Source organism: Neovison vison, chromosome 7 (assembly GCF_020171115.1).
Source record: "Neovison vison isolate M4711 chromosome 7, ASM_NN_V1, whole genome shotgun sequence".
In the NCBI taxonomy this organism is placed as follows: Eukaryota; Metazoa; Chordata; class Mammalia; order Carnivora; family Mustelidae; genus Neogale; species Neogale vison.
In genome coordinates this window covers 158683127-158706433 of record NC_058097.1, presented here as the reverse complement: position 1 = coordinate 158706433, position 23307 = coordinate 158683127, and the positions used below count along the sequence as shown (strand labels likewise).

Below are 23307 nucleotides of genomic sequence, written 5' to 3'. Positions count from 1 at the left end.
ATAAATTTTTAAAAGTAAATAAAGATTGGCAATTACTGTATGGTTTTAAGAAAAGCAAATAAAAAATTTGTAGTTTAGTGTAAAAAATTGAAGATTAGAATTAAAATGTACAACTTCTAAACCAATGTGCAGGGTGGGAAGGGGAAAAAAATCAATGCAGTAAGATAAATAAAAAGGGAAAAATTAGCTATGTGTTTCTTTCTTTCTTTTTAAAGATTTTATTTATTTATTTGATAGAAGACACAGCAAGAGAGGGAACACAAGCAGGGGGAATGTGAGAGGGAGAAGCAGGCCTCCCGTTGGGCAGAGAGCCCGATGCGAGGCTCTATCCCAGGATCCTGGGATCATGACGTGAGCCGAAGGCAGACGCTTAATGACTGAGCCACCCAGGCGCTGCTAGCTATGGGTTTCTTAAGAAACACATCTAATATACATGGATAAGAAGGATAAATAGATATATAAGCCAAATGATATTCATCAAACTGAAACTGAGCTTTTAAAAATCTTTCTTTGTACATATTGGTGTTTTCTGGTGGCAGTATTATCCAGATGTGGTGCAAAATTTCTTATTAATATTAATATTAATAAGAAATATATATTTCTTATTAATATATAATGTATTCTTTGTTGCAAAACATTTCATATAAATTAATGTATGCATAAAGGAGATTAAAATCCCAGGGTGTTGGTTTCCTTTGTTCCAAATTGTTTTATAGATGACTTATTGAAACCACTCTGTCAACAAGTTTCCATTCTCTACTTATACTGTACCTTCCCTGCTCATAATTTCCCTGACTGTACATCTCTTAAATGAGCAAGAAATGACCCAATAAGCCTTGGTATTGCTACAAGTAGTTTTTTGCACACTCTCCAGGTTATAACCAGAGACTGTGCAGTGGGGTCAGGTGGATATGAGGTCCAAGATGGGCTTCTCATAGTGCACAGAGGAGTTAAGATAAAAGTTCTGTACAGAAAGCCCACTTTGCAGATAATTGTCTCAGGGGATAGTGGGAAACTTAGTGTTCCCAATACCTAGGCTCTTGGATTAACACTTGAGGGTCAGTTCTGATGAATCACTATCTCAGCTTAATTTTGGGATACCTGTTTTTTGTTGGAGCCTACTCTGAAAACTTACCTGAGTTCTCTTCTCTGTTCCTTCTTGCTGCAGAAGACGGGGTACCTCGAACAGCGCGATCCATGTCCCTCACACTGGGAAAGGTATGCACGTTCAAGGAATACCATGGCTCCCCTGGGATTCCAACAGAAGTTTCCATAGTCACCAGAAAGCCATTCATCCTTGAATCCACAGGTGTCATGAGAACCTCTAGACAGATTCTCTAATTTGACTTACCACACTTGCTAGTTCGTCTTTCAGCCTTCCCTTATTCATGGTTTCCCTGCTCATACCATCCCCCAAATGAACATGGAATGATGCATAAATCTTGGTGTAGTCCTATCCTTTTCATATACTTTCCAGGGTGTTACCCAGAGACTGGGGGTCATTTCTGTTCAAATTTTTTCAGCTATAAGCTAAAATAAGAACATTTTGAGAAATCACTCACCACTAACAGAAAGCTTGCATCAACTCTGGCCAGTTTTTTCACATGAACCCTCAACACCATCACTAACCCAAAACCAAAATATCCAGTGAATGTAATTATAGCATCAGAAACTAGTAGGCATTTTCCAAACCTTTCTGAACTGTGGCTGCTGCCTCCCTGACAGTGAGCCTGGTCACTTCTTTTCCCACAGAACATGCCCCGCCGGAGGGTCAGTGTTGCAGTGGTTCCCAAGTTTAATGCCCTGAACATTGCCAGCCAAACTCCCAGCTCATCACCCATCCCCTCCTTACCCACCATGGTGAGTATGATGATGCCTACCTCCCAACCCTTTTCAACCTCTCCCTCAGACTCACTACTATGGGGTAACCCAGGTGGGGGCAGGGTCAACAAGGTGATGAAATTCCCAGCACAGATTTTGGAATATGGGCTCAAAAAAGCTCAGTATAGACCAGGCCCCGTGTCTTCTATTGCCCTGAGAAGACTCCGTATCCTTGAGAAAGGAGCTGGCATCTCAAAGACTGTTCTTTAAAAATGTTATCTCCTTCCATGCTTAAACCAAAATCCTCCAAGATGGGTTTAGTGGGTTTTTTTCCCCACTCTGCAATGGATTTAAATATCTGAAGGTTGCATTGTATAGTAAGTGGTAGGGCGGAGCTTTTAACCTTAGGGTTTCTGATTCCAGGGCCTGAATTCTTAAACCCACTGTTACCCTGCATCAATTCATTGCAGCATTTAGAAATGAAACTACTAGACTGCCCATTAATAAGAGCTTGGTTAAATATAGACAGCCCTAAAAAGGGCTTTCTGTGCAGTTGTTAAAAATAACATGAAAAATGTCCATAATTTATTATTAATAAAAAGGAATTAAAAACAATATATGCAGTAGAATTGTTTTGTAGGGTTTTTTTGAAGAGTATTTTTTCTATGTGTAGACATAGCAAATTCTGGAAGAATATATGTAAAACTATTAATAGTTATCTCTGGGCAATGGTAAAGCCATGGGTGATTTTTATTTTCTTCCTGATGCATTTTTATATTTGTATAATAATCTATCACCAATAATCAGAAAAAAATTTTCATTTCAATTATTTTAAACATACATGGTTCCTAAATAGCAGAATATTTTCTACATCCCAGTCTTTTGTGGATCTGGTTAATATTATTTAAAACTTTTCTAATCCTTTCTTCAGTTACTTCTCTGTTCTCTGTCCAGGAGCAGCACTACTCTATAAGCCAATCTGATTGTGAAAGCAATAGGTAAGGTAGATTCAAGCTCTGTTGTTCCAGTAGGTAGCAATAGCTTCTTTCACCTCTTTTTCAATCATCTATGAAATTACTCACTAATCAAGCCAACTTAAATCACTCAAATCACTCACTAAATTCCCAAATCACTCACTAAAACAAGCCAACTTAAAAAAAATTTTTTAAAGGAGCTTAGGAAGGGCTAGCTAGTATGTTTGATAGATCTATTTCCAATACTATGCTACATATAAGAATATTATTTTCAAATATGCAGTTGGCCCTTGAACAATGCAAGGGTTAGGGGCACCCACCCCCAGGCAGTTGAAAATCTGCATATAACTTTTGACTCCCCCAAAACTTCTGATGATCAGAAAACGTACCAATAACATGTCAATTAATACATATTTTGCACGTTACATGTATTATATACTGTATTCTTATGATAAAGCAAGCTAAAGAAAAGAAAATCATAAGGAAGAGAAAATACATTTATAGTATTGTACTATATTTAAAATCCGTATATAAGTAGACCTACATAGTTCAAACCCATGTTGCTCAAGGGTCAACTGTTTATTCCTTTAGACTAAAAGTTGGCAACCAGGGATATACATTAAAATCACACAAGTTACTTCTAAAACATTGCTCAGGCTTCACCCCAAGATTCTGAATTGGATCGGTGATTCTAAGTGATTCTAAGGTACAGCCAGAATTGAGATCCATTTCCTAAACCAAATCTGTTGTAAAAAAAAAAATGTACCTCATTGTTTATTTCTTATACTTATATATTATATTCATAAATATAATATTACATATTATATTTATATAATCTATTATAAAGACATTTCTTATGGCTTGGGGTTTTAATAATGACAGGCTTCTCCTGAGGATTGTGTTTGGAGCTACAGCTCGAAGGCAGCGATGGGCCTATGTTTGCTAGGAGGTCTGCTGGTATTTAGTCCAAGTCAGTAAACCTGGGACTGAGGAAAAACTCGAGAATAGGGCGTCAAAATACAAATTCTTCACTCAGGGAAACTTAAGAGAGGAAGGAAAAGGTGCAAGCTTTATGGGCCTCAAGGGGCACTAAGGAATGGATGACAGGGAAGGCCCCACGCCTGGGTTCAGAAGCAGATCAGAAACTATGGTGGTGGAGAAGAGCTCAGATAGCAGCAGTCCCCTCCCCGTATCATTAGACACATAGCAGCTCTGACTGCTTCCTTCCTAGCCAATCTTCAATCGTCTGTCTCCTGTTTTTCATCTAGTCAGAATCACCCAATGGGAAAGGCAACCTACCGGTCACCTCAGCACTGCCTGCACTTTTGGAAAAGTAAGTTGGTTTATCTTCCTCTTAACTTTGGGGATCTCTGAGAAAACTATTTCTAAGTCACTTTTCCTCCCATCCTCACTCCCAAAATGTGATGGAAAGCAAATTAAGTTCTAAGGGAAGGAAATAAGAGGAACTCTGAGACCCACAAAGATTTCAGAGTCAGTTTACTGTCTGGACCAGGAAGATGCTACAGCTGAGTCCAAGTGTACCTCAATCTCAGAAGAGCCTAGAGGAGAGACACCTTCTCTGTTGGTTAGGATTCTTTGGGCTACAGATATAAGAAATCCCCAACTTGAAGGGGCTTAAATAGTAAGTTCAGAGGTAGGGCTTTCCCAGGTATAGTATATCAAGGCCCCAGCTTGGCCTCTATGATTTCCTTGCTTGCTTCTGCTCACTTTGTATGTTGACTTTATCAGCAGCTTGTGGAAAATGGTTACTATTTTCAAGTATTCTATCCAGACATGAAGTATTTAGAAGAGGGCTATCTCTTCCCATGCTTCTTTTTTATGAACAAACGCAGAAACTTTTTTTTAGACTTCCTTATCTTGTTAGTAAATTTGGAACCTAATTCTTTTCTAAATCAAACACAGACTTTGGAAATGGGATTGTCATCATGGGCTTACACTGTACCCTGGAGATGGGGAAAGATGGTCAGCTTCCCATGAAGCAAAGTGATACACTGAAGAAGAGTAAATTCTTGAGCAAAATTATAATCTTGTAAGGGAACAGGCAGGAGATTGAGCAGGCAATAAATAGTGTCTGCCATGCCTAATTTTTCTAGGCATCTGTGCAATTTGTAGGTCTTTTCATCCTCAGCCAGAGCAAGGCAGGCTGTTTTTATACGCAGAAGAGTTTATAACTTGCTTTTCAGATTTTTTCATTTGTTTGCTGGGAAACATCTGGATCACAGCTGTCACCTCTCAGAACTTTCACCTTGTGTCTTTTCTCACTTGGTAGAACATACACCTTTATTCTTCCTTCTTCTTTGCCTTAAGACAGCTTTAGCCCTCCATTTTTCATTGTTGTTAGAATAGTTTTGCTTGACCTGACCAGGAAACTCTATGTGGGTCCCTTTTCAGTAGAGACAATCTCCCAAGCCTCCATCCGCACCCCTGCCGACTCAGCCTGTTTAACTCACCTCTCAGTATACCCAACCACCCACCTATCGCTCACTGACTCACCCACTTTAGTCTTGAAGTTTGTCCAGAACTCCTTACTTGGACATCTCACTCTGTGAAAATTTCAAGGTCCTTCGTGTTGTGTAGGGCATTTTTGTTTCTATCTTTGTTTCCTTATTTTTTTCAAGCATTACAAAGAAATTGTAAAGGGTACAAACTAAAAACCATGTGGAAGTAACCAAGATTACAAAGACATATCAAGTCCTTAGAGCCATAATGTCTACTCCATGATCTCTGAATCTCTCCAGTGATGGTTAATTGTTGCCCTGAGTGAAAAGCATGCTAAAAGTCTCCCTTCTAATTCTGCCTTTGGATGCACAAACCCCATCTTCAAAAAGGCCCTCAACAAGGCCCCATCCTCTATTCTTGGCCTACAGAAGCAATCAAGGACAATGATCTCTGTCCTTACTCTTTGAAAAAGACTAATCATGATGGAGCTGGGTCTGGGCTCTATAGAACTATTGCTCATGCCAGCTGAGAGCTTCCCTCTCAGGCAGTGGAGATTATCAAGAACCTGAGTTATCCTTGGTAGGAGAGAGTGAGATACAAAATTAAGGACAGCAAGCATTGGCCCCAAATCAGAAGTGACAATGAATGAGGATCAATAATGGCATCACCATTCCAAGAGTTTAGAACCAGGAGAGACAGGGACAGAATGAGGATTGAGACAAGTCAAGGAATAAGCTCAAGGAAGGTATCTGTAGCTCACTTTTTTCTACCCAGAGGGACCACCATGATATACTACCCATGCTGTGGCTGACTTGCCTATTGGGAATGCACCCAGCCTATAAAAATGGCTACAAAAGGGGGAGGACATATTCAAAAGAGGAGGATTCTAACACTAACAGTAGCTTCCCCCTCCTGGATTTATGAAAGGCCTAAGTGACTTTCATCTGAATTCATGAAACTGGAAATATTAATAGATTGCCAAGAGGCTAACAATGAGACAATCTGTGAATTAAAATAAATTCATATCTTGTTTTAATACAAGTACAATAAATTCTAGCTACCTTCTCCATACTGTTAAGGAGGAAAAAAATGCATTATAAGTTAATATACATTGCTTTCTAGATTGTTATATTTAGCTAGATTTAAAGTGATTTCACATTTCCCTAAGCATATGATAACTAGGCAGGAAGGGAACTGGCTAAGCATGTGAAAGATGATCAGAAGATCAAATTACCTGTGGCTAGTTCTCAAGCAAATACCTGAGAGCTGATTGCCCAACGTGATTTGAGAGAATTCTGAGTGTTGCTGTTGTAGGTTACTTCATAGTAAATTGTTCTTCACTCAAGGAATATTTAGGTCTAGGTTTAGGGATATTTAGAATTATAGGAAAATATGCAGAGTAATATTTGAAGTTAATCTTAAGGATTAAAACAGAATAAAGCTCATGATGAGTTCCGTAAGTAGGAAAAGCTATTTATAGACTTATTCTCTCATTCCTTCAACAATTAATCACCAAGGTATAGGTATCTAGAATACACTCAGGAGTTCACAGTGTAATGGAAAAGGCAGATGGGAAACAGCCCATTATAATACAATGTGATGGATGATAGATAGCATAAGGAAGTATAGGTTGCTAAAGCAATAGGAGAGAAGAAAATGAGTACCTTAACCCAGACTGGGTGTAGGTGGGGGAGGGGAGCCTCAGAAAATGTTTCCTCTAGGAATTTACTTTTAAAGTGAAACCTGAGAGACACCTGGGTGACTCAGTCAGTTAAGCATCTGATTTTGCCTTAGGTCATGATCCCAGGGTTCTGAGATCGAGTCTTGCATTGGTCTCCTGGCTCAGTGAGGAGCCTGCTTCTCCCTCTGCCTGTTCCTCCCCCTGTTTGTGCTCTCTTTCTCTAACAAATAAATAAGTAAAATATTTTAAAATAAATAAATAAAAATAAAATGAAACCTGAACGTTATATAGTTTAACCAGGTGAACTGGAGGTTAACAACATTCCAGGCTCTGAAGCAAGGAAGTATGGAATGGTCAAGAAATAATAATAAGATGATAGTGATACTTACTATTATTTACAGTATGCTTCTTCATACCAAGTCCTGTTCTAATTACTTTACATTAATGATCTCATTTAATCCTTATAACATACCCAAGAGGTGGGTATTAATATCAATATTAACTACTAATATTAAATATTAACTTCGCTTTTTTATAGATGTGGAAACTGCAACTCAGAGAAATGACTTGCCTGAGGTTACACAGTAGTGGGTAACAGAACTTATGCTCTTAACCTCTTAACAGACACTCCAACTAGAAGAAAGGAAAGAAGTGCAGTATGACTGGAGACAAGAGGATGCATTTAAGCGCTATTTTTATAAGATGTCTTATGAACTATTTTGAATGACCTGTTGACCTTTATGGTTGGCCATGAAGCAGAGTGTGGGATGGGAGCAGCATGTGTACACAGAACAGTGCACTGAGGAATTAGCAAAGCCATGGATGTAAATGATGCACAGTATTGGTTTCATAAAAGGGGCAATTTAATGATAATTAAAAGGGGCAATTTAATGATATATCACTGAGAAATTTTCACTATAATCTCTAAAATAACCATTTTCCTACTTTTTAATTTTTCTTTATAAACATATAATATATTTTTATCCCCAGGGGTACAGATCTGTGAATCACCAGGTTTACACACTTCACAGCACTCACCATAGCACATACCCTCCCCAATGTCCATAACCGCGCCCCCCTCTCCTAACCCCCTCCCCCCAGCAACCCTCAGTTTGTTTTGTGAGATTAAGAGTCACTTATGGTTTGTCCTCCTCCCGATCCCATCTTGTTTCATTAATTCTTTTCCTACCCTCCAAACCCCCCATGTTGCATCTCCTCTTCCTCATATCAGGGAGATCGTATTTCTCCAATTGGCTTATTTTGCTAAGCATAATACCCTCTAGTTCCATCCACGATTTTCCTACATTTTTGAAGCAGCCAGGGTAAACTGCTTAAAGGCTTTGTATGACATCAAATATTTATAGCAAATAACTCCCCTTTGCTGATATTCTAGAATTAATTAGCCCTCCATCAACTAGCAGTGTATCCCAGGCATCTGAGACTGAGTAACACGAGTAAGGAAGGTCTTCTAGCTCAGTTCCCCTGGACTGGACTTCTCCGAGGGGTTCAAGGCAATGGGAGTGGTTTAGAGACATCACTGAACCCAAAAAGGTAAGATCTGTATACTAGAAAGAATTGCAGTCACTTTCAAATATTGTTTACCACATGGGAAAAAATAGACTCTAACATAACTCCCAATTAAACAATACATTTTGACTGAAGGACCCCTCACATTAATTAGAACTAAGCACAATGACAAACAATTTTGACCTGGTGGACATGAGAAAACAATGAACTTCATTTTAATGAATCATCCCAGAAAGAAGCATGCAAGATTTCAAACTGGGAATAGATGCCAAGATCCATCTGTGTTTGGCCCAGAAGTTTCTAGGGTGGGCACAGGCTGTGCTCAGCTCCATGTTTATAGCCATGAATAGAGACTCCTGTAGCTCAACCCAAACACTGGGTCCTCAGGAAATAGCCATTTACAGAAAGGACCTGCCCACTTCACAAAATTAATACGCAGACTGGATAAGCCATAGTAAAGTCAGCGCAACTCAGCAAACGCTTAAAGCACTTACTCTATGCTAAGCATCATCATAACTCAAGCAGTCTCTCCCTATGATCGCAGTCATGGAAGGACGGTTAGGTATATAAAACATAAAAATGCCCTCTCTCAGAGTTATGCTGAAATGAGGAGTGCAATGAGGACATGATGGGTAGGAGTGATCAACTTTAACCAGAAGATGTGGGAATGGGGAGAACACTGGCAAATATTCCACAGAGGAGAAGGTATTTGAGCTGAGTCTTAAAGATACACAACAAGAAGCTTCCAGGTAGTTAGAGATTATATATAAGGAACTATTAGCTCAGTCTAGGGATCAGGAGATAACAGCAAATATTTTACAGATTGTGTGTCCCCTACTTCCCCACCCTACTTCTAGTATTAAACCAAAGGCTGTCTCAGCCTACCTTACATTCTAAATAAGTACCCTTTAAAAGAAGACAGCATCATAAGCCATGGCCCAGCTGAGCGGCCAGAATGGCTTCACTCAGCAGATACCCTGGAGCCCCACGCCACTCAGAGCCCCAGAAAAAGACTTCTATTGAAAGGGAGGGCTCAAGGAAATGTGAAAAATGCATCTTGACATGAATTTAGAAGACCATGAGAATCCCAGCCAGGCCCACTACATATCAATAATGTGAACCTAGGCAAGTCACCTAATCAATCTGAGCTTGGGTTTCTCGTCTCACAGATGGGATAACACCCTGCCTGGGTGGCAGTTAGTGCAGTCAAGAGCATGGGCAAGTGTCAGACTGCACACCGTCAAAGCCAAACTCAATCACACATAGATTGTGTAATCTTGGGCTGGTTATTTAACCTCTCTGGGCCTTGACTTGTGGTTAACTTGACCACAATAGTATTGCCTATCTCATGGGTGATTCATGAGTGTTAAGTGAAATCTTACCACAGAGTCTGATACATAAGATAAATATTAGCTCTTCTTATCATTGGGAGGATCAAGTGAGGCAATATATGTAAAAGCACTTTAAGAACTGAAGCCCCACTGGTGAGTGAGTTGGACAAGGTGATCAACACAACCTGGGACAGTTAGACCCTGGACAGAAGATCCTTATGTTAAGGGGCCACTGAAATAGCTCTACAAGGGAAATGTTTTAGTCTCTAGAGAGCGGTGACCTGAGGATAGTGAAAGTCCGGTTCTTCTGATTCTAAAGTGTCAGAATAATATAAACCAAGTTCTCCTTTAAAAATATAAATAACCACCTGGTAATTTATTAGCTTGAATTTTTTTTTATGGATCAGTTTTGGAAGAACCTCAGATTGCTCCCCAACATAACTGATAGTGATGAACATCATTTGTTGAGTACTATAATTCCAAAACATTTACTTATATTTTTCATTAATTCCTACACTACCATCATCAGGTCCATATTATTACCCTCATTTTACAGTTGGGAATCTAAAGTTCAGGAAGGGTTAAGAATTTGCATGCTCTGCAGCTGCAATTTGAACCCTAGTTTGCCTCAGGCAGGTTCTTTTCCTCTATACTCCACTGTCGTCCTCCATACTATTTGTCACTAACCTCTTAGGTTATCAGCTATAGATAAAAGAAACTAAAAGCCTGATACCAATATTTCATTTCTAACATAGAAATGTACTTCATTAAAGAATTGTTTCCCTATCCTGGGCTGTAGCTATGTTTTTCTGCTCTGTTCCAATCATTTAGACAAATAGGAAACTGCACATTAGGCAAGGGTCACATGGAAGGGAGTGGATAATATAATTTGCAAAAGAAGAAATGTTATGAATAGCTGATATTTTTAGAGTGTTATCTTTCTTGTTCACAATGGGTTTTGGTTTCCAGCCTGATGAAATGTAAATTTTACAAGGTCTGAGGAAAAACTAAGGGATGAGAAGCTGATGCCAAGAAAGAGAAAATATAAGGCTCACTGATAGAGCCTATCTGAGTGGTTGTAGAGGGTAGCAGCTACAGTCTTTCAGAGTCCTGGGTGAAAAGCTTCTCTCACTGTTTTGCCTTGTTCAAGGGCTCTTCCATGGCATGACTCCCAGTGGGATGTCAGACACCTTAGGTGGGCTGCAGGATTTTCAGGGAAGGCATGGCCATCAGGATCCTTCCTTTAAACTCATGCTTGCATTCTTCAAATGGACTCCCAGAAATGCCTAGCTATCCTACTATGATTTTCTAGCATTTTTGATTCCCCGCTTCTCACATGACTCATGCACACCTTCTCCTCTCTTCTCAAACCTTCCTAGGTTTATCTACCACTCACTCTCAGTGTATGATCTTGTCTTCCATTTTAAAGAGAAAATTTATGCTATTATATAGGAGCCCTCCTCTTCCTTCACCAGATCTCCTACCCACCGTCTTCACCTCCATCCCCACTTTGTTCTCACTGAGAAGTTTCTCCACCTTTCTTTTCTTTTTTAATTTATTTTTTATTTATTTTCAGCATAACAGTATTCATTATTTTTACAACACAGCCAGTGCTCCATGCAATCCGTGCCCTCTATAATACCCACCACCTGGTACCACAATCTCCTACCCCCCACCCCTTCAAAACCCTCAGATTGTTTTTCAGAGTCCATAGTCTCTCATGGTTCCCCTCCCCTTCCAATTTCTCCACCTTTCTGGGTCTATCCCTACTTCCCTTTTCAAAGAATTTATTTCTTTGGTCAACCCTTTCTCTCATCCCCTCTACTGGATCATTTCTATCCACATTCAAATGTGCATTCATCCCTCCACTTCAGCTATGTATCCCAGAACACACTTTTCTACTTCCCTTTCTAGTCAGATTACTGTGTCTAGATCTTCTTTTTCTTGCCTCTCATTCTCTACTAAGTCCATTCTAATCTGTCTTTGGCTCCCACCATTTCACCAGAGCTCCTCTTGACTTTCATATTATCAAATCTAATAATCTATAGATCTCTGTACTCATCTGACTTGGACTCTCAGAAGTGAAACTGTGATACAGTTAACTCCTCCTTGACATGCTCTCCTCTATTGGGCTCCAGGAGTCCATATTCTCCTGGTTTTCCTCCTACCTTTCTGGCTTCTACTCCTCTGTAGGTTTCTTCTTCACCTGAGCTAAGGGCAGAGATGTCCAGGGCTTGGTCCTAGGTCTTCTTTTCCTATTTCCTCATACTGTCTCTCTAGACATTATCCATCCCCCTGGCTTTAAATGTCATACATATTCTGATGATGCCAAATGTTATCTCTAGCCTCTAGAGTTCTTCTCCAACTCACTTTGGTGTATCCAACTACCTATTTGACATCTCCATCTGGATATTTCACTGGCATTGAAAATTTACTTTGTTCAGAAGTTAACTCCTGCTTCATTGCCTCTTTCAGTTCCTCAAATATATCTGCATATTTTGTGTCTTAGGGTCTTCACACATCTGCCTCCTCCCCCTAGGATGATCTTCCCTCTACTACAGATATGGCTGACTTTTCATCTTTCAGGTCTTTGCTCCAGTTAAACCACCTCAGAGAGGTCTTTTCTAACCACTCAATCAAAGTAGATTCTCCCCTTGTTACTTTCTACATTGCACAGAGTTTATCTCTTTCAATAAAGTTATCACAATTTGTAACTACTTATTATTTTCTTTCCTCTTTTTGAGCATTCTCTCCTGCTAAGCTCCATGTTGGCAAAGACTGTTTCTTTCATCATCTAAAGTATTCCCAGTACATTATAAGGTACCTGTGACTTAGTCAGTACTCAGTAGATACTTAAATGAATGAAGCAAAAGATGGACTACTGGAATGGAATGAATCCAACTGAACATTTGGCCCACCTCCATCTTCCTCATCTTAGTGCTATGAAGCTCCCAACAGCTGCCTGTCCACTCATAGAATCTCCTGGAATAAGAATAAAGATGGATTTAGGTGCATGAAGAAAAAGAGAGCTAGCATATTATTTGATGTTTAGAGGTCTGAGGAGGATTCTTGGACCAGGGCCTTTGAAAAATCTTGTCTCAGGGTAGAAGGATTGAAATGAACACCGCCTAGAATGAGTTTCCTCACTTCCGAAAAGGAATCAGGCCAAAGACATGGTTCAGTTTTCAGACACCCAATCTGGCTGAAAGGACACCCTGTACTTCCCTCTTCTCACTAGTGGAAAGACAAATGGGGACCCAGATTGTGAAGCCTCTGCTCCCATGCCGACTTTGAGTTGCCTGGAGGAGATTAGCCAGGAGACCAAGGCCAGGATGGAGGAGGAAGCATACAACAAGGGGTGAGTCAGACTTCATCCACCCTGAGGTCACCTGGTAGGTCTCAGAAGATACCTTCCCACGGGCCTTTCCTGTTCTTAAGAGGATTTAAGGAAGCAACCAATGGCCCTAGGACCGCCTCACCTCAGTAAAGAACTACATAAGAAAGAACAGTACTGTTCCACAGGAAGGAAAAGAGGAAGCAGGGTGAGAGGGTGTGGTTGGGCAATAATTAGATTGCCCTCTTTTTAGGCAGAAAGCCACAGAATGCCACTGCCCAGAATGGTCTGGAAATAAAGCCCCTGGTTGGGTTCCTCTTGGTGGTGCCTGAGGCTTACTGACACATGCTCAGAGGAGTGATGTTGCTATCAACAATGCCCAGGAGTAGCTGTAACCCTGCTCCTTAGAACTGCCCCTGCCATCCCTTCCTTCTGTAAACTGGAGGCCCCCTCAACTTCCAACTGTCCCCTTTTTTGATTGAGATTAGATAACACCTTTGGCTCAATGTCAGTCACTAAGGGGACAGAGTACTGAGCAGGGCCCAACCCTAGACTGGTAGAAAAGTATTTCTGACCAGCCATAGCATCCTGAGCTTCTCCTTTCTCCACAGCTCCTAAGAGAGACACAGCTTCCCATTATAGAACCTGTGGGCTTCTGCGTAGCAGCCGTATATACTACGGTGAGGTTGTCCTAGCCAAACTATGCTTGTCTTAAACATTCAGCTATAGGACAAGCAGAAAGAGTACTGATCCTGGGCAAAGGACATCAGAAGGGTATCTCTTGGGATGCCTATCTTTTCATCCACAACTATCTTTGATACTAAGCATGCACAGAAGTAAACACCTCCATTGGCTTTGTAAACATTTACTGAGTACTTTTCTAAGCCTAGTATGTGACTCCCACTTCCATAAAACTTCCCAACAAGCCAATGTGATAGGTGTCACCCTTCTTAGGTCAAGCTACATGCCTGGCACTTCCTCAGAACATTCACATACCCTGTGAAATAGGGTATTTCAAAATGCCACCATTTCCACTTTATAGGTGAGAAGCTGAAGCACCCAGGTTACACAGAAAGCAGATTTTTCTCTCTGCTGAACATTTTGTAGGATAAGAACCCAGTCAGGACTCTGTACTCACATTTTTTCCCTGTCAGTTTTGTCACACATTCACATATAAACAGGAAGGATGACTGAGGAGTGAGGGGAAATTGTACTGACATGAGCCACCTTGGGATTCAGTAGAGCCTCCCAGCTTTTTCCTGTTGTGTAGAACCACAGGAAGTGTATAATTATTGGAGGTGTTCGAGTCCCCACCTCTAAGAACTCAGGAAAGGATGCTCTGTGCCTGGCCTTTTTAGACTCAACTGTTCCTTTTTGCCCTGCAGATACCAGGAAGGTCTAAAGAAGACCCAAGAGCTTCAAGACCTGAAGGAGGAGGAAGAACAGAAGGGTGAAAGCCCTGAAGAAGCTGAAGAGGCAGAAGAAACTGAGGAAGAGGAAAAGGACCAAAGAAGCAGGTTGGAGCCCTTGCCATTGCTGAAATGGGTCACAATTCATTTAATTGCACAACATCCCTAGAGGTGCCAACTCCAGGGCAGCAGTGGGTCTGGGGCCCAAGCGAACAGCTAACAGCAACTAAGGAGGGCACTCATGTTGAGGGAGGAGGCAGAGGAAGGAGCCAAAATAGTTAACAAGAGGATGTTTGCAAGATCTGGGAGGTCAGAGGTGGTCAAGAGTGAGGTCAACAGCAATCAAGAGCTCGTAGGAACTGAGAAACTACAAGGGCCCTTACTGGAGTACCCCCTAGCCCAGCCACAGTTAGCTCATTTCCCAGCTATCCCCAAGAGCCAAGAGTCAAGGTCAAGGGAGCTGGTCTAAAGCCCTAGAGGGGGTTTATTACAAGAACAGGGGCAGAGAGAATATATGAAAGTAGGGGAGAATTCAACTTGTTGGCAAAGGAGAATTTCCAACAGGTTCCATGCTGACCAGATGTTTGGATTTTCACTTGGATTAGAAATATCTGGGCTTTTCTTTTTTAATGTACTTTATATTTCAAGTGTTTTTTCCCTCAATAGGGGGAAATATATAACATGTAGATAAAGGTAGTATACATTCTGCATTTTGTCATATCTGTACCCTCATGAGTGTCTTGGATTTTAACCATTCCCTCAATTCCATACATTCTGCCTTATTGTCTCTTACTCGTTTTTAATTTTGATTTTTTAAAATGTGGTTATAAAAAACTTGGAATACCACCAAAGTCTTTGTTTTTAGGTCCCTAGGCTATCTTGAAGCCCAGTGTGACCCCAGCCAAAATAATTTTCTAATCATCTGTTAAACTTCAAACAGGGTATGTGTCTGTGCCTCATTGCTAGCAGACTCAAAATCACATGCATGCAGTGAATAAGGTAATAAAATGAAGATTAGAGGTGAGATGGATATACTTCAAAGCACATAGGAAGCCAGTAGAGCCCAGCTGGAGGAAGATTCAGCCAGAGAGGTCTCAGCCTACATGGGTCAACCCTAGTGTTCAAGGGAAAAGTGGTCTAGGAGAGCTGGAGAAAATGCTTCACTGTTGAAAGCAAACCTATGCTAGGATGTACCGCCTCTTCTAGTGAAAGAATTCCCAAGTTTTAACAATGAAAGTACAGTCGCTACTCCAAGCAGCTGAATCCTATTCTCCTTACATCTTCCCTCCCTCTTGGGGGTCCTCTGCTCTTATATTTTAGAGGTCACCAAAACTGTCTTCCTCCCCTTTAATGCAGTCAAGCCCAGACCTGGACAACAGCTTTTTCTTTGGCTTCTTTTCATATAGCCAAGACAGACTAGCACTTATAAAACTTCCACGTACTGAGAAAGAACAAAAGAGAACTAAACAGAGTACATGGAATATAAACAGTCTGGTTTATAAAGCACAAGACTGGAATCCTTATCTAGCTAACTCTATCTCAAATTTGAGCTGCTAACAACAACTCCCTCCCATTTTGTGAAACCGCAGGGAAAGTAAGGCTATGCCTGGGTTGCTCCCTGTCCAGCTCCTGGTCAGCAGCACATAACAATGGCTGCCTTTCACATCCATTGTCCAAAAGTATCCTCCTGGTCCTGCTGATCCTGAGAAGCCTCATTCTCTCTCCTAAACTTTGCATCCTCTCAGATTTACTTTTTGATTTTGAGAACATGCCTATACCTCAGGTGGTGAATACCAGACATCAGCACAGCCCTTAGAAGGGTGCTTGTCCTTTATTACAGGGGTGTAGCTCTCCCTTTTCAGGCCCAGTAGTGAGGCATCATCTTCTCAATAACAAGTGACACTGTTAACATATGAACTGTTCGCTCACAGTGACAGGGTCCCCTCCTCTGTCACCAAAGCCAGGTTGGTCCTAAGAGCCTGTTGTCTTTAATTTCAGGCAATCTTCTCATTCATTCCTGCGTTCTGTAGACACACAGTTGCCTGCAGGCACCTGCACTCAAACATGATTTTCCCCCATTAAATTTTGGCATTGCTGCAACTGACTCCTTATTTAAGAGATTCCACATCAAGCACCAGAGTCTTTTTGTCTGAATTTCTCCTCTGTTATAATAATGTACAGTTGACCCTTGAACAATGTGGGGATTAGGGGCACCCACCCACCACAGTCAGAAATCTAAGTATAACTTTTGACTCCTCAAAAACTTACCTACTAATTGTATACTGGTAACCTGAAACCTTACCAATAACATAAACAGTTACACATATTTTGTATGTTATATATATTGCATACTATATTTTTATAATACATTAAGCTAGAGAAAAGAAAATGTTATTAAGAAAATTATAAGGAGGACAAAATACATTTACACTACTGTATTATAATTTCTGAAAAAAATTACATTAAAGTGGATCTGCACATTCAAGCTCATGCTGTTCAAGGGTCAATTGTATAATAATGTTATCTCTTGTAAATATTACTTTCTGGAGGATCAGCTTATTTTTTAAAATGAACTTTGGGTGAATCAACCCAACATGTTTTAAGTAATACATTAAGAAATACATTAAACAAGAGAGACTCACGAAGTGCAACAGAAAACTTTAGCCCTTTCTGCGCATTCAATTCTGCTCTATGGAGTTTAGACAATATTAGGCAGATTGCTTTACTTTTCCAGTAACTCTCAGAAAGCAGAAGTCCTCTGGTCATGTTTAAGTCCCAAGAATAATCTCATTTCATTAATTAAAATGGTCAGTTCTCTAAAATAGTAAAAAAAACCCTGAACTTTTAAAGTTTAACCTTCTTTTGTCCTGCAGGTCATCTGCTTCAGGAAAGAAGCCTATAGTAGGCCTGGGGAGTGTGGCTTCTTTCCCTCTATCCCACTTGCACTTCTACCTTCTCCAGTTTTGCCAGTGTAGCATCTGACCTCTCTAGGATCAACACTAGGAAAGGGAGTTGAGATGAAGGGGTCGGGAAGGTATTAGCTGAATAGTATTATGAGCAATCTGTAGGGCTTGGCAGGGGTTTGAAGTTGACTTGCTGACTTTAGTTAGTGTGTTGCTTTATGGGACCTCTAGAGAAAACCACTCCTCCCATCTCCCACCATACACACCATTGCCCAGGTCCTCTCAGCTGCTGGTCCCTTAATGAGGTCAAATGCATGTCTCCTAACTAGTCGCTCAAAATCCCTCTCACTCCTTGGGCAACTGGAAGTATACCTTCACTGTTCAGCTTCTAAGTAGCATTTCTGGGAAGAATCTGTGACACCCCATGTCAGCTCTCCTTCTCCTGACTATAACCAGTTGAGGTGAAATGTGCACCTTTGGCTCACTATTGGTAGAAGGACAGCTTTCCATATCATGTCCCACCACTCTGATGCTATCAAGCATGTCAGCAAGATTCTTGCTCATCTAACTGCTCATGTGTGAGGCACACACCAGTCTACTATGTCCTCCAAGCCTCAATATATCAAGCTCTCCAAGCAGCATCTCTGAAGCCCTTCCTCCCTAGGTGAGAGAGAAGCCACCTCATTCTCCCTTATGGAAGGTCAAAAATCAAAAGCTGATTTCTACAGAGATTCTATTTCTAATCTAATTCTATTTCTAACTCCTTCATAGGCTATAAATGGGGGACCAGCTAAGAGTCACAGAGCCAGATGTTGACCTCCTGCTCTTAAGTCCCACTTCAGAGTGGGATGACAGTGGGATTCTCCCCACTCTAGAAGCTTATTTTGGAGCATGGAGACACAGCCCCAAAGAAAGACTGCATTTTAGCATCCAATTATATCTAAATAGAACTAAAGAATCTAAACAAGGCTGAAAGAAGATAAGCTTCCATTTCCAAGATGTCCCTTCCCAACAGTTGTGAAAATAACTAATTTGCACCTCAACTAATGTGCTCACTTTTTTGCTTTGCCTAACTGTTCCTGAAACAACCATCAGATGGTTCCTATGAGAACGAGAAACCAATCGGTACCTTAGCATCTGAGGCAGGCACTCTCAGCCTCTGGTCCCTTTCCAAGGAAGGTATTGTTGAGTCTTTCCAACAGTCATAAGGAATCTTTTTTCTACTAACTAAATTAGAGCTGTCTACTTCTCAGCAAATGGCCTGCATATTACAGTGTTTATGTGTGCCTCCAGATCTTCACAAAGCCCTCCTGTCATTTTTCTTACCTCCTTCATTTGGTGATCCTCAGTATCCTTACTTTTTATATTATTTTAAAAAATAGATTAGAAATAGATTAGGGATTAGAAATAGGAAAAAATTCCAACCTAGTGAATGTGTCCAGGATTTCACTAGAAAGCTAGAAGAATGGACTCTGCAAAGAAGGTCATATGACCAAATGTCTTTTCACTAGGCCACAAAGAGAGAGGGGAAAGTTGAAAAGCAGTTGGGAAGAGAGGAAGAGGGAAAAGGGGAATGAAGCAGCCAAAAAATGGTGACGGGGGAGAGGAAAGGAAGAGAGAGAAAAAAAGGGAGAGTGAAGAGGGAAGAAAAAGGAAGAAGGGAAAATAGAGAGTGAAGATTACTGGGGTTGAGAAAACATCAGCCACTGAGAGGTTGCTGGAGGCTACTAGTCCTCTGGTTGCCCCTGGGATGGTTTGAGGTGAGCTCCTGAGGTTGATCTGGCTCCTTTTCATTTACCATTGAACATGGAGAGTCTTCTAGGGGTTTAGCACAGTTCTTCTACTCTGAACGCAGTCAGATATGGAACTGAAGACAATAAAATATGCATCAGAACATGAAGGCAGGGGACAGATTATAACTTGGAACTGATCACTAAATATCACTAAGTACAGAAAAGATGCTGGTCCCATCTGCATGCATGGGAGTGTGGGTCAGCCAAACTTGTATCCTGGGGATTGAGAGAGAGTTCAGGTACCAATGAACATCTAATGAATACATGAGGGCATGTATGAATGACTGAATGAATGATCAAACAAGAAGAAGGAGGGTTCTAGCCCAGTAGCTCCCAATATCAAGGCTATGGACTGGTAGCATTAAAATCACCGGGGGAAAAATTTTAATGTTCCTAATATACTAAACCCTTCTCCTATTTTTTCATTTGACAGCAAACTTGAAGAATTGGTTCATTTCTTACAAGTCATGTATCCCAAACTGTGTCAGCACTGGCAAGTCATCTGGATGATGGCCACAGTGATGCTGGTCTTGACTGTTGTACTGGGGCTCTACAGTTCCTATAACTCTTGTGTGGAGCAGGCTGATGGGCCCCTTGGGAGATCCACTTGCTCAGCAGCCCAGAGGGACTCATGGTGGAGCTCAGGACTCCAGCATGAGCAACCTGCAGAGCAGTAGGAAACCTGACACCCAGTGGGTGCCCTGCTCCAGCACACAGCTGACTACCCTTTCCCCAAGCATAGTGTTTCAGGCCAGGTGCGGGTATGCTGCCACTAACCCATCAGGAAATGAGCAGGGTTCTTTCACACTCAGCACCCGTGTGGGAGATGTGCATACACAAAAACTGATGTTCTCAGAAGATCAACCAAACTGCCCTTGTAAAGCATCTTGTGGATGAAGTCACCTTTACGAAGGAACTCGAACAGAAGGGAAATTCATGTGCCCCTAGCTCAGATGACTGGGGAAAATAAAACACCTTCACTGCAGGAGATAGTAAGAAGCTCACTCTCCCTCCCCTTTTTCCCTCTCAGTAGTCAGAAATCAAGAAGAATTGATTATGTCCACAGGCTAACACTCACTCTAATGATCAGACCTAGAATTTGGAGTCACAACATGAATATCATCCCATTTCCTATTTCATCCTCACTGACTCTCCTCCAGCCTCCCCTTCCCCCTTTGGAACCAGAGTTTCTCTTTACAGAAGTAGGAAAGTCTTCTCAGAAAAATATTTAGGCTGAATTTAGACCAGTGCTTAAAATGAAATGGGAAGATATGAGTTAATATATATGCATCTGTATACACACACAACACATACATACATACACACAGCATGCATGTGCATGAAGTCATCAACCCTCCAAACATGTGCTCTCAGTGTGTGTTCTGTATAATGCCAACCCACAGAATTTTCACTAGGTGTGGGGCAGTCACTAGGCACCTGTTCAATGAGCTCTCCACATGGATTTAAGATGTTTGAAAAACACTGAAAACTCATGATTTCAACAGTGAACTTGCTGGTCTCCATTTCAAGTGCTAATTCTAAGTTGTTATACAACACAGTCTATTCCCTATTTGTCCTCTCCTATTGAGAGCAGTTAACCCACCCTCTCAAGTGAAGGAAGAGACACCGTATGCTTTCAGCTCCTGTGTGCCCACATGCAAATGTGCTGCCACACCTAAGTGCTTTAGTTCAAATGGGATTTCCAACCCAAGTATATTTCAGAGCATTCCCAATTGTTTAGCATAAAACTGAAGGAGCACATCCCATCTCCAATTTGACTTCTTGTTCCACCTTTAAAGCCATTGTTTTCATTCATCCCTCATCTGTTGTGTGTGTAGGGTAGGGGGGTATTGGTTTCTTGTGGGTTTTTATTGTGGTTGTTCTGCTCTTGTTTTTGTTTTGTTGTTGATGTTGTTTTGTTGCTAACACTCACATAGAACTTACTGTGAGTGAAGCACTGTTCTAGTTATTATATAGGTATTAATTCATTTAGTCCTCAAAAAAAAAAAAAAAAGGAAAAAGTATAAGGTGTGTACTAATCTCCCATTTTCAGATAAGGAAATTGAAGCCCCAAAACACAACTTGCCAAGTACATTCAGTTAGTAAATTATGGACCTGGAATTCAAATCCAAGCATACTGGCACCTGCACAAAATTGCCTTTTCCAGTGGCCTCCTAACTGCATACCTTACATTTCAGTCCCACTTACCCCAAGTAGCCCTCCAGCCACTCCAGATTATTTCTGGTTCCCAGACTAAATCATTTTCTCATAGTTCTGTTCCTCTACTCACTCAGTATTTCTACTGCCATTCTCCTCTTTTTTACTGGTAACTCTTCAGAACCAAGTACAAAAATTATCCCCTCCATACAGGCTTTGATTACCTCTCTCCAACTCCCCACCATACTCCACATAATGGGCCACACCCTACTTTCTGACACTTTTTAAACATCTTCATTATTGACAGTTGTGACAGTATATCACAATAACTCTGTGTGTGTGTGTAACTCCCCTACTATTTTTCTTCAAAGACAAGAACCATATCTTACCCATTCTCTGGGGTAAGTACCTAGCATGGCGGCAGATACATGGGAGGGTGTCATTGAATGGTGGCCAAAAGAACAAGTGAGAATTTAAGGTGGTAGAGAGTAGCCTAGAGACAGCTGACATTTTGCACACTTCTCAGTCCCAGCACCACCACTGCTGCTATCTCAATAAGAAAAATATCTTTATTAGCCTCGACTTACTCTATTATTTTTCAGCCTATACTATGAAAGAGCAGAAATGAGACCTAATTGGCAACACCATTTCCAAGCTCAAGGACTGGGCTTGATGCAATCAGTCCTTTCAAAAAGACCCACCTAGATCAGCCCTTCTGTAAAACAGCGTGTTGTTTTAAGGTAGGGTGGGGGGCATCCTTTACAGTGGCTAGAAAACCACTGTGAGAGAAGCCCAAGTCAGGGTTGACCAAGAATGTGCCATTAAGGTAAAGAGGTACAGATCAAGGCAGAGGGACTTTGGCGTCCTGGAAGAATGGTTTTCCCTGCTGTACCAAGGGGGACTGGACACACTGAAAAATCTTTTAGGCCTTCAGAGTCACAGGCAGGATGCAAATGGGGCCCCAGAGACAATAGCTGTGGGGCAAAACTCTATGCTGGTAATGTCTAGTCTCAGCCTCCTTAAAGAAGGATCAGGCTGAGCTGGCCCACACTCCACTTGGCCACAGGGTTCCCGCCTTTGTTACCATTTAAAACAAAGGCCAGGAGAGCAGCTACAGTGAGCTCCTGAACCTCCAGCTTCTCCACAGAAAAACCTGCAAGAGTACTTCCAGACATAGGTCCTCACTCAAAGTACACTATGAGTAAGAGAGGTTGAAGAAAAGAAGAACTGTAAGAGAAATCACATTTCCAAGGGCATTCCTGAAAAAAGTACTCTTTGGCATTTCTTTTCTGAAAAGCAAAGTTAGATCAGAAGCAGGTGGAACATTACCAAGGCTGGTGAAATGGAGAGAAATAAGCCCTGCTTTCCAACAGTGATGTTGATCTAAAATAAAAGTTGCCCTCAAAATGCCTCTGGTCTGACGTTTCTGCTTAGCCCTAGGACTCTGGTGCCTATCTTGAGTTTCAGTGATGTGTAGTTTGTGTCATTGTTGATATCACCTCCTAAAAGGGCCTTCACCTTCTGGCTGCCACAAAATCCATATATATCATCCCATGTGTATAAGCTGGCAGAGTAAATGGAGAGGGAGATGCTGGATTTGTATATCACTGGCTGTCAGTTCTTAATGTTGTTAAACCTCACACAGGTGTGTTAGCATTGAACTATATAGTGTCACATACCTGAGTTTGAAAATAAAAGCACATTTCCAAACCTCTGGCAGTAGCCAAATGCCTTCTCATTTTATGTAGCTGAGCCACAATCTTGCCCTAAACCTGAATTAGATCCCCTTAGATATTAGTGCTTCCCAGAACCAAGCCCAAAGTCCCCAGGCCTTGGGTCATTGTACTATAGGCTACCTCTTGGGGGTTGGATTGTTTCCTTTCTTTCTCCTTCATCCCTGACTAATCTTAGTTTCCT

The 23307-nt window shown here is 41.2% G+C and overlaps 1 protein-coding gene across 1 annotated transcript in view; it reads left to right on the top strand.

The window, feature by feature from the left end:
* IRAG1 (inositol 1,4,5-triphosphate receptor associated 1) overlaps positions 1 to 22800 on the top strand; it is a 126433-nt gene extending 103633 nt beyond the window's left edge. Inside the window, 6 exon segments of the mRNA XM_044258830.1 lie at positions 1169 to 1218; positions 1753 to 1860; positions 4064 to 4128; positions 13033 to 13152; positions 14514 to 14645; positions 19667 to 22800. Of these exon segments, the coding sequence (XP_044114765.1) occupies positions 1169 to 1218; positions 1753 to 1860; positions 4064 to 4128; positions 13033 to 13152; positions 14514 to 14645; positions 19667 to 19910 (719 nt within the window). The 3' untranslated portion in view covers positions 19911 to 22800.
* Positions 22801 to 23307: the final 507 nt, after the last annotated feature.